General features: G+C 40.7%; 1 protein-coding gene and 1 long non-coding RNA gene across 2 annotated transcripts in view; one reads left to right on the top strand and one right to left on the bottom strand.

Annotated features, from left to right (window-relative positions):
• The window catches only part of LOC103047660 (double C2-like domain-containing protein alpha), a 102,012-nt gene that overhangs the window by 19,715 nt on the left and 66,086 nt on the right, over window positions 1-16,211 (bottom strand). The window contains exons 6-7 of the mRNA XM_022669370.2: window positions 3,987-4,113; window positions 2,457-2,516 (exon numbers count right to left, since the gene is read on the bottom strand). Of these exons, the coding sequence (XP_022525091.2) occupies window positions 2,457-2,516; window positions 3,987-4,113 (187 nt within the window). The remainder of the gene's footprint in view (window positions 1-2,456; window positions 2,517-3,986; window positions 4,114-16,211) is intronic.
• On the top strand, window positions 11,250-15,428 carry LOC125781263 (uncharacterized). The gene is made up of 4 exons (XR_007424484.1): window positions 11,250-11,328; window positions 11,448-11,576; window positions 11,685-11,749; window positions 15,374-15,428. It is a non-coding gene; the product is annotated as an uncharacterized LOC125781263 (long non-coding RNA).

Here is a 16,211-nt window from a genome sequence, read left to right as displayed (position 1 = left end):
ATATTCACTATTCACTGTATACCTGTAACTCTACCTCTTTACAACTTTACAACTTATGCTCTCAAACACATTAAGAGACAAGAAATTCAAGTAACTATCTCTTGACAAGTTCTTTATAATAATAACATTTAAAAATAAAATGTTAGTACTTTAGTATTAATCTGCAATTAAGAAAACATTTGACTGGTACTGCGTCTACATATATTACATTTCCGTTACAGCTGAAGTGTTCACTGAGTGGAGGAAGGTCCTCTAATTCTCCTGCTCTCTTCTTCATTGAACCGTTAAACCTTCCCTTCTCTCTGAGAAAGCTCTGCTCATTTAAAGCGACCCTCCTTTCCTCTCGTCTTTTCTTTCTCATTTCTGGTTCCACTTGTCAAGCGCTTTCGTCCTGGCCTCATTTGGTTAATTAGCAGGTCTCAGGAAGTGATCTGCTGAACTGGTTCTCCTGGGCTGTGTCAAATGGTGCGGTAATGAGGGAGAGACATGAAGGGGAGCACAGCTGCCATCCTCAGAACTACTAAATTGACTCTCTCTCACTTTAGTTAAATATTTAGTGGTGAAGAGAAAGGGGGCGGGGCAAAGTGGATCATTACTGATGTGGAACAGGGAAAAATGGAAAAAGTAATTGTTGACTTGGTACTAAGAATTTGATCAAGAACAGCTAGAGATTTTTGAATCAGGGACTAAGTTTTAATTAGGAGGGTTTATGGGTAAACCTCTGAGAATAAAATGGCCCATATCATGTACAATAAAAACATAGAAACACAGCTATTTGGATAATTGTTTTATAGCAGCAGATTTGTGTTTGGTACAGATATTATATGACCTAACTACTATCCGTCCACCAATACAGGCTCAAATAATGCAATGGTACCAGCAGGTCAGATACTGAGAAGACAATTCAGCACAATTGCATGTGCTGCTGTTCTGTTGTTGCATTTCTGTTATATAACCTGGATGACTGGATTTTAGGACAATGTGACATTTGACAACAGAAAACAATCATTTCTCTATGATTTTTTTTAAAATAATTTTTCCTCAATGTAATTTTACTTACAGTACCAGTCAAAAGTGTGGATACCTTGTGGACATTCTTATTTAATGTGTTTTCTTTCTTTTTATGATTTTTACATTGTACATTTAATATTGAAGACATTAAAGCCAGTGATGTGCAGTAAGGCCCTTCTAAACCTTCAGAGAAGGGGTGACAAAAGTTCATGTTAATAATTACATTTTTTTTTATTAGGAAGTATATAATATAATTATTGTAAGTGTAAGCATTTATTTTATAAATTAACTAAAATAAAAAATAGCAACTAATTCAAAGCATTTTTCTGTGTTTTTCAGTTGCTATGGGACTCTTATCTGACTGACAGCGGTACTAACCAATCAAAGCTTTTTAAAATGTCTGCTGGCCCTTCTCCTGATTTTTTAAGAATTTTTGGTGGGTCAATTGTATACTTTAATCGTTTGTTGCTGTATTTGTGGGCTGTTAATGTGTATTATTATTTATTAATATTTATTAATGTGTCGGTCGGGCGGGTCAGGGCGGCTGGTTGCAGAAGAGGTACCCACTATATTCACTGCATGCCACTGATTAAAGCTATACAGAAACACACGCTGTTTTTAAAAAAGAGAATATGTTTAGTACTTTGGATTCTTCTAAGTAGCACATACATTTTTGAGGACAGATCTGCACACTCTTGGTATTTTAATCTCAGTGTCTTCATGAGGGAGAGTCACCTGGAATAGTTTTCTCAGTGTCTTGAAGGAGTTTCTGGAGGTGCTGAACAATAGTTGCTGTTTTGCCTCGATGCTGTGAAGCTCCAGCTCATCCCAATTAAATCACCTCAAATCACCATCTCAGTTCATCAGGTTTAGATCAGGGGATTAATGTGGAGGACAAACACCTTTTTTACTGTTTACTACATAATTCCATATGTGTCCCTTAATTGTTTTCATGTTTTTAATATTAACCTACAATATAGAAAATAAATTAATTGAAGAAATAAACAAAAACACATGAAATGAGAAGAGTTGTGTCCAAACTTTTGACTGGTACTGTATTTTTACACAAATAAATATTAACAAATCAAAGTCTATTAAAACAAGCTCAGTCTCTCTTCTGCCTTTACTCTGCCCCGCCCCCACGGACACAGCGCCAATCAACAGATGAATACAAGACTGACATCTACTGTATAGCCAACCAAGAACCTGTTTTAAAAACTCTTAACCATTAGATTCAGTTTAGATACATTCCCTAATATTAAGGATTTTGAACACAAACATATTTAAAGTTTATGAAATAAGACAATATTACTCACAATATTTCCCATGGCCTACATGTTGATATCAGGGGGCTAAAGAATGTATTTACAGGGGCCTATATCACCCCTAAAACAGGTAAAAATGTCCATGAGCCAGAAGAACAGAGTAAAAAACAAGAAATGTACCTCTCTGACGTAGCAGGAGATCCCTCTGAGTGCTGTGCTCATAGCAGTGGGAGATGCCAGCTGAAAAACAAAGATATTGTTAGTTTAAAGCAGGCAAGCTGATGCTAATATTGCTAATGATCAGTGAAAATCAATGGGGAACATTTATCATTATGTGATAAATGTGTAAAACACAAGCTAGTTCTATTTGGAGATCATTTCATTAATCATTAAACAAATAGTTAACTTTACAATAATTATTATAACACTATAAATATAACACTAGGAAACCCACATGAATATATTACTACACCCTTATATTACAATTCTATCCCAACGCTGCCAGTCACAATCATTACAACCTACTCCACTGCCCACTGTGGGTGGTAATGCCTTAGTGCAGTGTTATCTGTTTATACACTTATGGCCCTATCTTACACCCTGTGCAAGGCACGTCTCAATGCCCATTACTATCTTACTTCCCACCAACAGGCAATTTTCACAACCTCTGCCTGTGTCTTTAAAATAGCAATGGCACTTGTGAATATATCTATGCTAAGGGGCATGGAGATCTAGAAGTAAGGTGTGTTCAGGTACATTTATTGCAAATTTCTATCTTAGAATGGAAACCACAGATGCTCCACTGACTGAAAACAACCTTGACAAACGTCAACATACTGCTTGTACACCCCCACTAGTTATGCACACAGACACACAGCCGCTCACTTAGAATCGCAGAAGCACTGAGCCATTAAAACAGCAATATGCCAAAGTCAGAGCACACCTGGCTCTTAAAAGAAATGACACACTGATTGAATACACCCATGATTTATTAAGAGATTTAGTTCATGCCTTTTGCGAGTGTTGAGCTGTGCATGGTGTACTTTTCTTGTTGTTATGATAGCAAAGACACAATGACACGCCCTAACTCAAGCTGCAAAGTGCACAGCTGACAGTTCACCTACAGAACAGCAAAAAGCAAATAGGGCCCCTAGTGTTACTGCCGTCCTTTTTCGCAAGTTAAAAAAAGACTATGGCAAGGTTTAAATGTCTATTAAATGACTATTTCAAAAGTATAGATTTAACGCCTTAAAATGCGGAGGTACATAAACCCTGAAAGGGAGCTGAAATGAAACCTGTGAGAGTTAATTTACTACTTGACTTGTTGCTGGGGAGTGTTTGTGCAAAGCATTAAAAAGTGGTAACATTCCTACAACCTAGCTGAAAATCCATACTAGCCTTTGCCTAAAAAGCAATATATTCTACCCCCAACAATTGCGAAGACTGCCAATTATAAATGAAAAGTTGTGGGGAAGTAGTGGCTGTGCTGCTGACTCCCCCATTTAATTGGAATTGAAAACTGAAATCAATACACATCAGAGCCACGTTCCCCCCCTTTCTCGGTCTCCCTGCTGTTTACGGATCCCCGGCCTGCCCCTCTGTTAAGTTCATAAACCGGAGAGTAGCTGAATAATTCATGTGCTCTGTCTGCCCCCTCTGGGCAGCATACATGTCCATCTTCCGGACCAAAACACACGAGGGGGCGCTCACAGGGGGCGGGTGTTCCAGGCAGACGTTGAAGTGCTTGGGTTGGTCAGGCTTCACTCGACGCAGGGCCACCCTCGACTCCCCAATGAACTCATTATGCGTCAGCTTGTCCTCATCGCACACCGACACCCTGAGAGATCGACGGACAGAGGGCAGAAAGAGAGAGAGAAAGAGAGAGAGAGAGAGAGATAGAGAGAGAGAGAGAGAGAGAGAGAGAGAGGGGGCATTTGCACAGACAATATCATTCCAGGTCATGTGATGCAGAACTTGTCATAGCAGAAACACTGGGCATATATAAAAAAAAACATAAAGTTATACAGAGCCCAAGCTGTGAGTCAGGGTATAAGCACCGTTAGTCACACTAGCCACTTCATTAAAGCAATGTTTCAGGAGTAAAATCAGACTTACACAAATTTCCACTGACCCTAGATGTACCCGACTGGCCAAGACATGTTTAACCCTTTATAACATCCACATCACTGAAAAAGCAATGCAATATATATATATATATATATATATATATATATATATATATATATATATATATATATATATATATATATGCTTAGGGTAATAAAAAAACGGCATATTCTTAAAATATACACTTCTATTAAATTAAATCTACCAACTATATATATATATATATATATATATATATATATATATATATATATATATATATATATATATATATAGTTTATATATAGGGTACTAAAGAAAAAAACAGTATATTCTTAAAAATATAGACTTATATTAAATTAAATCTACCAACTGGTAAAGAAGGCACAGCGGGTAGGATTAAGATCAATACCTTCTTAAATGATATAAAGTGACAGAGGTGTGCTCTACCAAATAGTTGAGCAGAAGTTAAAGGGTTAATGTCCAAATTCTGCTTCTAAATTGTATCGCAGGAGCTAAATTGGAGCTAAGCTAGACTGTTTGGGCAAGCTATTTTAAGATATCCATAAAGTCCATAAACCCAAAGACAACTGAATAAAAGTTTTGTGTCCATATATATATATATATATATATATATATATATATATATATATATATATATATATATATATAAATACCTACCTTAGCACAAGCTATTTGCACCCAGTAACAGTAATTGCTAAAAATTTGTACATGAAAGTGTTGGATTTTGTTCTAAAGTCTGTCATTCCATTTGTTCTATTCATCATGACATTTCGGCACAGTTTGAAGAACAACCAAAAGATTGTTCTTTCTTAGACTGTCAGAAAAAGTCAAAGGCATCATCATGTGTAGCACATACGCAAGGCTGGGAACAGATACGTTTGGAAAACAGACAGTCGTCCATGTGAACGCAAGGCCAAACAGCAAGAACATCTCTAGTCTAATGCTTCATCAGTGTAAAGAAACCCATGTTCCACTGCAGCTACATCTCTAGCCCTATCTATCACTCTCTAAAATCAGTACAGTACTGAAGGACAGTAAGAAATAAACATACAGTACTCAGTATTGTGCTGCACACTGGATTACAGTATTAGTGAAAGGACAGCCTAGTGTTCTTGAACATGTTCACAGTGCAGTTGTGTAATACTGTCAGATGCTTGCTATATTATAGCAACTCAGATTAGTCTGGAGACTCTGCCCGAGATCCTAAAAACTGAATAAAGTGACTCAAATCCAACTCCGCGTTGATTGCTTGTTCTTTTCCTAATTCTCATCCCTAATTCTTATCTCTCATCATTCCATTTTCCTCTCTGTTTCTGAAGATTTCTAAAGATTGTCCTGAAGAATTTCCACACAAAGAAACACGAGTGTGGTATTTGTGTAGCAGTGTTTTTCAAAAAGTATTACAGGGGGCACTATGTTACACCCCACCAACAGTCGATTTTCATGCCTTCTGTCTGCGTTGTTTAAATAGCAATGGTGCTAGTAAATATATATCTACATCTACATCTACATCAATGTCTCAAAATATGGTGTGTTCAGGTAAATTGCTGGCTTATTATCTTGTCAACGGAAAACACAGGTGCACCACTGACTGAACACAACCTAGGCAGATGTTAACAATCAGAAATTCATTGCTATCTTGGCAGTGAATTTTCAACACAGATGTGCTGAGCCCGCTGAACACGCATACACCTCTTCTTGTTATGCACACATAGATACGCAGCAAGGCACCCACCCATAGCACTGGCATTTTGGTATCTGTAAAAACTTTTACATCAACAATAAACAGAATGAACAAGCGTGCATGAGCAGATCAGTTTCTTCTGCTGAGAAGGTAGAGGTAGCTGTGCCGTTAAAATAGCAATCCACCAATGTCAGAGCACACCTGGCCCTTGAAAGAAATGGTTTATTGCATTTTATGCCCAAAATACACCCATGATTACTGAAGAGAATTAGTACAAGCCTTTTGTGTGTTTTCTTTAATAAATAAATGTATAGAACCTGTTTCTGAGTTTGCCACTTAATTCAATAAAAACAACAAACATGCCAGCTAGAAACTAGAGTAACACTGCTGCTCTTACTCTGATTGGATTTGTGTGATGCACATTGTCATTGTACTAGTACTAGGAGTAAATGGAGATTTTTATCAGAGTTTTGAGTAGTCTGCACACATAAACACTTCACTTCTATTCTATAATCGTAATAAATTCAATCAGACCGGAGAAAATCTTTTCATATAAACATAGCCACTGTGAAAGTCTAGTTTAACTGCAGCTTAACGCAGACTGCATTCGGCCCACAGCCTGACTGGATCTCTCCTTAAGTATTTAAGCCCAGTTTAATAAAGAAAGGGCTGTATGATGATATCCGCACTGTGTTTTGATAATAGAGCCTTAAGCCGCAGTCTAATCAGGAATGAATGAGGTTGTGGTAATTACTCTTCAGTACTGCTCTGAACGGCTGGAGTGAAACGAATGAAAGACGTTATTTATTCAGAGACAAAACAGGTTGTCTTCTTAACCAATGGCCAGCCGGCAGGTGCATCCGGGCCAAGGAGAATTTAACTAGAATTAAAAGTCAAATTATTAGTTTATTGTTCCAGTCTGAGAGTGTTTGACTCCACTAAATGAATGTAGGGATCAGCCGTAATGCTGATGTGATGCTTCATTCTGCTTTCTAACTCTAACTTTCTAGGAACTACACCCAGTGTTTTTAGAATTGAGTGACTGACTGAGGTTTGGTCTAATAAACTCCTCATAAAGGTCAGTCTCTTGATGGAAAATTACTGGGAAACTCTACTGTTGGTTACTCCTTCAAAAGCAGAACTGAATAAAAAGTAGCAATTTTTTACAATCCAAATTCACCAATGAACTGACCCACATCTTAACTGACTATAAAGAAGATACTGTCCCTTCCAAAAGAAATGTAACAGTGAGGTCAATCCATTTATTTATTTTATAGACTAAAAACATTTGGGGTTGATATTAAAAGATGACAAAAGATCAACATTTCAGCTATTACATCTGTATCTGATACACAGTTCAGAAAATAGCACCTTCTGTCTGAATTCACCCATTTTTTTGCCCAGGTGTGTCCTGATACATTAATTAGTCAATCAATAAACAGCGTTCAGTTTCAGATTTGGGTTTTATCTGTGCAGACCGTGTATTTATAGTTAGAGCCACTGTGTAGCTGAGAGAAATTGAAAAATCGATCAAAGCCGTTGCACAATTATTGTCCATAACCAGCACTACTGTTTGGAATGTCCAGAAGAAGAAAGTCATCGCTGGTTTACTAAATAACGGATGTTAAACAGGTAGACCAAGGAAAACCATAGCAGTTGATGACAGAAACATTATGAGTTCTGTAAAGAAAGACCCTAAAACAATGGTTAGTGACATCAGCAACAACCTCTAGAAGGCAGAGGTGAAGATATCACAATCTACTGTTCATAAAAGACGACAAGAACAACTAGAAAAGGTAAAGTTCGTGAACGAACTTTAAGTTGGCTTGGAAAAGAACGCTAATAACGTTAAAAAGTTAAAATGGTTGCTAAGCTTTTTCCGTCTGAAGAGTGTGAAGAGTCATTGATTTGCTGTTAACGCTAAATGCTAAAAACGCTGAAATCTAAAAACATTTGGTTAAATGCTGAAATCTAAAAATGTTTGATTAAACGCTGAAATCTAAAAACGTTTGGTTAAACGCTGAAATCTAAAAACATTTGGTTAAACGCTGAAATCTAAAAATGTTTGATTAAACGCTGAAATCTAAAAACGTTTGGTTAAACGCTGAAATCTAAAAACATTTGGTTAAACGCTGAAATCTAAAAACGTTTGATTAAACGCTGAAATCTAAAAACGTTTGGTTAAACGCTGAAATCTAAAAACGCTTGTTTAAATGCTGAAATCGTAAAACTTTTGGTTAAACTTTTGATTGCTAATGTGTTGCTAGGCGGTTGCTATTATTTCTGAAAAGGTTGCTAAGCTGTTGCTAGGCAATTGCTAATGTTTTCCAGGTGGTTGCTAAGCTGTTGCTAACTGGTTGCTAGGCAATTGCTAACATATAACAGGTGGTTGCTAGGCAGTTGCTAAGTGGTTGCTAGGCAGTTGCTAATGTTTTCCAAGTGGTTGCTAGGCAGTTGCTTAGTGGTTGCTAGGCAGTTGCTAACGTTTTCCAGGTGGTTGCTAAGTGGTTGCTAGGCAGTTGATAACATATTCCAGGTGGTTGCTAGGCAGTTGCTAAGTGGTTGCTAGGCAGTTGCTAACGTTTTCCAGGTGGTTGCTAAGTGGTTGCTAGGCAGTTGCTAACGTATTCCAGGTGGTTGCTAGGCAGTTGCTAAGTGGTTGCTAGGCAGTTGCTAACGTTTTCCAGGTGGTTGCTAAGCGGTTGGTAGGCAGTTGCTAACGTTTTCCAGGTGGTTGCTAAGTGGTTGCTAGGCAGTTGCTAACGTTTTCTAGGTGGTTGCTAGGCAGTTGCTAAGTGGTTGCTAGGCAGTTGCTAATGTTTTCCAAGTGGTTGCTAGGCAGTTGCTAAGTGGTTGCTAGGCAGTTGCTAACATTTTCCAGGTGGTTGCTAGGCAGTTGCTAATGTTTTCCAGGTGGTTGCTAAGTGGTTGCTAGGCAGTTGCTAACGTATTCCAGGTGGTTGCTAGGCAGCTGCTAAGTGGTTGCTAGGCAGTTGCTAACATTTTCCAGGTGGTTGCTAAGTGGTTGCTAGGTAGTTGCTAACGTATTCCAGGTGGTTGCTAGGCAGCTGCTAAGTGGTTGCTAGGCAGTTGCTAACGTTTTCCAGGTGGTTGCTAAGTGGTTGCTAGGCAGTTGCTAACGTTTCCAGGTGGTTGCTAGGCAGTTGCTAAGTGGTTGCTAGGCAGTTGCTAACGTTTTCCAGGTGGTTGCTAAGTGGTTGCTAGGCAGTTGCTAACGTTTTCCAGGTGGTTGCTAGGCAGTTGCTAAGTTGTTGCTAGGCAGTTGCTAACGTTTTCCAGGTGGTTGCTAAGTGGTTGCTAGGCAGTTGCTAACGTATTCCAGGTGGTTGCTAGGCAGTTGCTAAGTGGTTGCTAGGCAGTTGCTAACGTTTTCCAGGTGGTTGCTCAGTGGTTGCTAGGCAGTTGCTAATGTTTTCCAGGTGGTTGCTAAGTGGTTGCTAGGCAGTTGCTAACGTATTCCAGGTGGTTGCTAGGCAGTTGCTAAGTGGTTGCTAGGCAGTTGCTAGCGTTTTCCAAGTGGTTGCTAGGCAGTTGCTAAGTGGTTGCTAGGCAGTTGCTAACGTTTTCCAGGTGTTTACTAAGTGGTTGCTAACTGGTTGCTAGGCAGTTGCTATAATTTCTAAAGTGGTTGCTAAGTTGTTGCTAAGTGGTTGCTAGGCAGTTGCTAACGTTTTCCAGGTGGTTGCTAAGGTGTTGCTAAGTGGTTGCTAAGCAGTTAATAGGTGGTTGCTAAAACCTGGCTGGGGTGCCGGGGTGTCCAAACTTTTGACTGATAGCTGCTCCATACAGCAGCTCCTCCATACACTCACAGTACTGGAGGAGCAGGGGAGAGAAGGGGTTCCGTGCGCAGAGCTGCTCGTGTGTGAGATGGAACTCTGGGCTCCCCATTCATTTCTATGGGAAAACTTCGTACGACAATTGTACGAAAACCGTACGTCGTATCACTTCGCAACCTGCTATTAATTTAAAGATCTCGGTAAGATCTATAAGCTCGCCGAATTTGGTGTTCGTATCTCAAAAATTGTGGCAGTTACGGACGTTTAAAATTTGGCCCCATTCATTCCTATGGGAAAAAAATGCGTACGTTTACGAAGTTTTTACGAAAACCGTACGATATATCGCTTCAAAAAGCACAAGCAACCTGAACCGCTATAGGTACTACGATACTGTAAAATTTCGTGATTCTACGTCAAAAGCTGTAGGAGGAGATGCGTACAACAAAAAAAGCGCGGAATAATAATAATAATAACTAGAAAAGGTAAAGTTCGTGAACGAACTTTAAGTTGGCTTGGAAAAGAAAGCTAATAACGTTAAAAAGTTAAAATGGTTGCTAAGCTTTTTCCGTCTGAAGAGTGTGAAGAGTCATTGATATGCTGTTAACTTTTGGCTAAACGCTAAATGCTAAAAACGCTGAAATCTAAAAACATTTGGTTAAACGCTGAAATCTAAAAACGTTTGGTTAAACGCTGAAATCTAAAAACATTTGATTAAACGCTGAAATCTAAAAACGTTTGGTTAAACGCTGAAATCTAAAAACATTTGGTTAAACGCTGAAATCTAAAAACGTTTGGTTAAACGCTGAAATCTAAAAACATTTGATTAAACGCTGAAATCTAAAAACGTTTGGTTAAACGCTGAAATCTAAAAACATTTGGTTAAATGCTGAAATCTAAAAACGTTTGATTAAACGCTGAAATCTAAAAACGTTTGGTTAAACGCTGAAATCTAAAAACGTTTGGTTAAACGCTGAAATCTAAAAACGTTTGGTTAAACGCTGAAATCTAAAAACGTTTGGTTAAACGCTGAAATCTAAAAACGCTTGTTTAAATGCTGAAATTGTAAAACTTTTGGTTAAACTTTTGATTGCTAATGTGTTGCTAGGCAGTTGCTATCATTTCTGAAAAGGTTGCTAAGCTGTTGCTAGGCAGTTGCTAATGTTTTCCAGGTGGTTGCTAAGCTATTGCTAACTGGTTGCTAGGCAATTGCTAACATATACCAGGTAGTTGCTAAGGTGTTGCTAGGTGGTTGCTAGGGTGTTGCTAGGTTGTTGCTAAGGTGTTGCTATGGTATCTGGGGTGGTTGCTAAGATGTTGCTACGTGGTTGCTAGGGTGTTGCTATGGTATCCGGGGTGGTTGCTAAGGTGTCGCTAGGTGGTTGCTAGGGTGTTGCTAGGTGGTTGCTAAGGTGTTGCTATGGTATCTGGGGTGGTTGCTAAGGTGTTTCTAAGTGGTTGCTAGGTGGTTGCTAAGGTGTTGCTATGGTATCCGTGGTGGTTGCTAAGATGTTGCTAGGTGGTTGCTAAGGTGTTTCTATGGTATTTGGGGTGGTTGCTAAGGTGTTTCTAGGTGGTTGCTAGGTGGTTGCTAAGGTGTTGCTATGGTATCCGGGGTGGTTGCTAAGATGTTGCTAGGTGGTTGCTAAGGTGTTGCTATGGTATCTGGGGTGGTTGCTAAGGTGTTTCTAGGTGGTTGCTAAGGTGTTGCTATGGTATCCGGGGTGGTTGCTAAGATGTTGCTAGGTGGTTGCTAAGGTGTTGCTATGGTATCTGGAGTGGTTGCTAAGGTGTTTCTAGGTGGTTGCTAGGTGGTTGCTAAGGTGTTGCTATGGTATCCGGGGTGGTTGCTAAGATGTTGCTAGGTGGTTGTTAAGGTGTTGCTATGCGGTTGCTAAGGTGTTGCTATGGTATCTGGGGTGGTTGCTACGATGTTGCTAGGTGGTTGCTAAGGTGTTGCTATGGTATCCGGGGTGGTTGCTAAGGTGTTGCTAGGTGGTTGCTAAGGTGTTGCTAGGTGGTTGCTAAGGTGTTGCTATGGTATCTGGGGTGGTTGCTAAGGTGTTGCTAGGTGGTTGCTAGGTGGTTGCTAAGGTATTGCTAGGTGGTTGCTAAGGTGTTGCTATGGTAACCGGGGTGGTTGCTAAGGTGTTGATAGGTGGTTGCTAGGTGGTTGCTAAGGTGTTGCTAGGTGGTTGCTAGGCAGTTGCTATCATTTCTAAAGTGGTTGCTGAGTGGTTGCTAGGCAGTTGCTAACGTTTTCGTAATGGTTGCTAAGGTGTTGGTAAGTGGTTGCTAGGCTGTTGCTATCATTTCTAAAGTGGTTGCTAGGCAGTTGCTATCGTTTCTAAGGTGGTTGCTAAGTGGTTGCTAACGTTTTCCTAGTGGTTGTTAAGGTGTTGCTAAACGGTTGCTAGGCAGTTGCTAACGTTTTCCAGGTGTTTGCTAAGTGGTTGCTAACTGGTTGCTAGGCAGTTGCTATAATTTCTAAAGTGGTTGCTAAGTTGTTGCTAAGTGGTTGCTAGGCAGTTGCTAACGTTTTCCAGGTGGTTGCTAAGTTGTTGCTAAGTGGTTGCTAGGCAGTTGCTAACGTTTTCCAGGTGGTTGCTAAGGTGTTGCTAAGTGGTTGCTAGGTTGTTGCTAACGTTTTCCAGGTGGTTGTTAAGGTGGTTGCTAGGCAGTTGCTAACGTTTTCCAGGTGTTTGCTAAGTGGTTGCTAACTGGTTGCTAGGCAGTTGCTATAATTTCTAAAGTGGTTGCTAAGTTGTTGCTAAGTGGTTGCTAGGCAGTTGCTAACGTTTTCCTAATGGTTGCTAAGGTGTTGGTAAGTGGTTGCTAGGCTGTTGCTATCATTTCTTAAGTGGTTGCTAGGCAGTTGCTATCATTTCTAAGGTGGTTGCTAAGTGGTTGCTAACGTTTTCCTAGTGGTTGTTAAGGTGTTGCTAAGTGGTTGCTAGGCAGTTGCTAACGTTTTCCAGGTGTTTGCTAAGTGGTTGCTAACTGGTTGCTAGGCAGTTGCTATCATTTCTAAAGTGGTTGCTAAGTTTTTGCTAAGTGGTTGCTAGGCAGTTGCTAACGTTTTCCAGGTGGTTGCTAAGGTGTTGCTAAGTGGTTGCTAGGCAGTTGCTAACGTTTTCCTAATGGTTGCTAAGGTGTTGGTAAGTGGTTGCTAGGCTGTTGCTATCATTTCTAAAGTGGTTGCTAGGCAGTTGCTATCGTTTCTAAGGTGGTTGCTAAGTGGTTGCTAACGTTTTCCTAGTGGTTGTTAAGGCGTCGCTAAGTGGTTGCTAGGCAGTTGCTATCGTTTCTAAGGTGGTTGCTAAGTGGTTGCTAACGTTTTCCTAGTGGTTGTTAAGGCGTTGCTAAGTGGTTGCTAGGCAGTTGCTAATGTTTTCCAGGTGTTTGCTAAGTGGTTGCTAACTGGTTGCTAGGCAGTTGCTATAATTTCTAAAGTGGTTGCTAAGTTTTTGCTAAGTGGTTGCTAGGCAGTTGCTAACGTTTTCCAGGTGGTTGCTAAGGTGTTGCTAAGTGGTTGCTAGGCAGTTGCTAACGTATTCCAGGTGGTTGCTAAGTGGTTGCTAGGCAGTTGCTATACGTTCTAAAGTGGTTGCTAAGCAGTTGCTAATGTTTTCCTAGTGGTTGTTAAGGTGTTGCTAAGTGGTTGCTAGGCAGTTGCTATCGTTTTAAATGTGGTTGCTAAGTGGTTGCTAGGCAGTTGCTTTCATTTCTAAAAAGGTTGCTAAGCTGTTGCTAGGCAATTGCTAATGTTTTCCAGGTGGTTGCTAAGGTGTAGCAAACTGGTTGCTAGGCAGTTGCTAACGTATTCCAGGTGGTTGCTAAGTGGTTGCTAGGCAGTTGCTATACGTTCTAAAGTGGTTGCTAAGCAGTTGCTAATGTTTTCCTAGTGGTTGTTAAGGTGTTGCTAAGTGGTTGCTAGGCAGTTGCTATCGTTTTAAATGTGGTTGCTAAGTGGTTGCTAAGTGGTTGCTAGGCAGTTGCTTTCATTTCTAAAGTGGTTGCTAAGCTGTTGCTAGGCAGTTTCTAACGTTTTCCTAGTGGTTGCTAAGGTGTTGCTAACTGGTTGCTAGGCAGTTGCTAACGTTTTCCAGGTGGTTGCTAAGTTGTTGCTAAGTGGTTGCTAGGCAGTTGCTAACGTTTTCCAGGTGGTTGCTAAGGTGGTTGCTAAGCAGTTAATAGGTGGTTGCTAAAACCTGGCTGGGGTGCCGGGGTGTCCAAACTTTTGACTGATAGCTGCTCCATACAGCAGCTCCTCCATACACTCACAGTACTGGAGGAGCAGGGGAGAGAAGGGGTTCCGTGCGCAGAGCTGCTCGTGTGTGAGATGGAACTCTGGGCCCCCCATTCATTTCTATGGGAAAACTTCGTACGACATTTGTACGAAATCCGTACGACGTATCGTTTCGTAAAGCATATTTTCGGAAAGAACTCACTAAGTTCTATAGACCGTCCGAATTTCGTCTTCATATCTCAAAAATTCTGACGTTCACAGCCGTTCAAAAATCTTCTAGTTCATTGTCTATGGAAAAAAGGGCGTACGTTTACGAAGTTTTTACGAAAACCGTACGATATATCGCTCCAAAAAGCACAAGCAACGTAATTCACTATAGGTCCCACGATCCCTGAAAGTTTCGTGATTCTACGTTAAAAGCCCTAGGAGGAGTAGCGTTTAACAAAAGTGAGGAAGAATAATAATAATAATAATAATAACTAGAAAAGGAAAGTTCGATAACGAACTTTAAGTTGGCTTGGAAAAGTACGTTAATAACGTTGAAAAAGTTAAAATGGTTGCTAAGATATTTCTGTCTAAAGCGTGTGAAGAGTGGTTGCTTTGCTGTTGACTTTCAGCTAAATGTTAAAGTCCAAAAAGTTTTGGCTAACATGGTGAAAAGCTAATAATTGTCTTATAAAGTAATATAAACACTTTACTTTATATATACCTATATAAAGTAAAGTGTTGCTAAGTGGTTGCTAGGTAGTTACTAGGCAGTTGCTAATGTATTCCACATCGTTGCTCAGTGTTTGCTAATTGGTTGCTAAGCAGATTCTTACATATTCCAGGTGGTTGCTAAGCTGTTGCTAACTGGTTGCTAGGCAATTGCTAATGTATTCCACATGGTTTCCAAGTGGTTGCTAAGGTGTTGATATGGTATCCGGGTTGGTTGCTAAGGTGTTGCTAGGTGGTTGCTAAGGTGTTGCTATGGTATCCAGGTTGGTTGGTAAGGTGTTGCTAGGTGGTTGCTAAGGTATTGCTATGGTATCTGGGGTGTTGCCAAGGTGTTGCTAAGGTGTTGCTAGGTGGTTGCTAGGGTGTTGATATGGTATCTGGGGTGGTTGCTAAGGTGTTGCTAGATGGTTGCTAAGGTGTTGCTATGGTATCTGGGGTGGTTGCTAAGGTGTTGCTAGGTGGTTGCTAGGCGGTTGCTAAGGTGTTGTTATGGTATCCGGGGTGGTTGCTAAGATGTTGCTAGGTGGTTGCTAAGGTGTTGCTATGGTATCCGGGGTGGTTGCTAAGGTGTTGCTAGGTGGTTGCTAAGGTGTTGCTAGGTGGTTGCTAAGGTGTTGCTAGGCGGTTGCTAAGGTGTTGCTATGGTATCCGGGTGGTTGCTAGGTGGTTGCTAAGGTGTTGCTATGGTATCTGGGGTGGTTGCTAAGGTGTTGCTAGGCGGTTGCTAAGGTGTTGCTAGGTGGTTGCTAAGGTGTTGCTATGGTATCTGTGGTGGTTGCTAAGGTGTTGCTATGGTATCCGGGTGGTTGCTAGGTGGTTGCTAACGTGTTGCTAGGCGGTTGCTAAGGTGTTGCTATGGTATCCAGGGTGGTTGCTAAGGTGTTGCTAGGCGGTTGCTAAGGTATTGCTATGGTATCCGGGGTGGTTGCTAAGGTGCTGCTAGGTGGTTGCAAGGTGGTTGCTAAGGTGTTGCTAGGCGGTTGCTAAGGTGTTGCTATGGTGTCTGGGGTGGTTCCTAAGGTGTTGCTAGGTGGTTGCTAAGGTGTTGCTATGGTATCTGGGGTGGTTGCTAAGGTGTTGCTAAGGTGTTGCTATGGTATCCAGGGTGGTTGCCAAGGTGTTGCTAGGTGGTTGCTAGGGTGTTGCTAGGCGGTTGCTAAGCGGTTGCTATGGTATCCAGGGTGGTTGCTAAGGTGTTGCTAGGTGGTTGCTAGGTGGTTGCTAAGGTGTTGCTAGGTGGTTGCTAAAGTGTTGCCATGGTATCCGGGGTGCTTGCTAAGGTGTTGCTAGGCGGTTGCTATGGTATCTGGGTTGGTTGCTAAGGTGTTGCTAGGTGGTTGCTAAGGTGTTGCTAGATGGTT

The sequence above is a fragment of the Astyanax mexicanus genome, chromosome 15 (assembly GCF_023375975.1).
Source record: "Astyanax mexicanus isolate ESR-SI-001 chromosome 15, AstMex3_surface, whole genome shotgun sequence".
NCBI lineage: Eukaryota > Metazoa > Chordata > Actinopteri > Characiformes > Acestrorhamphidae > Astyanax > Astyanax mexicanus.
Note: the sequence above shows the minus strand (reverse complement) of the source record. Positions and strands in the feature narration are given on the sequence as shown.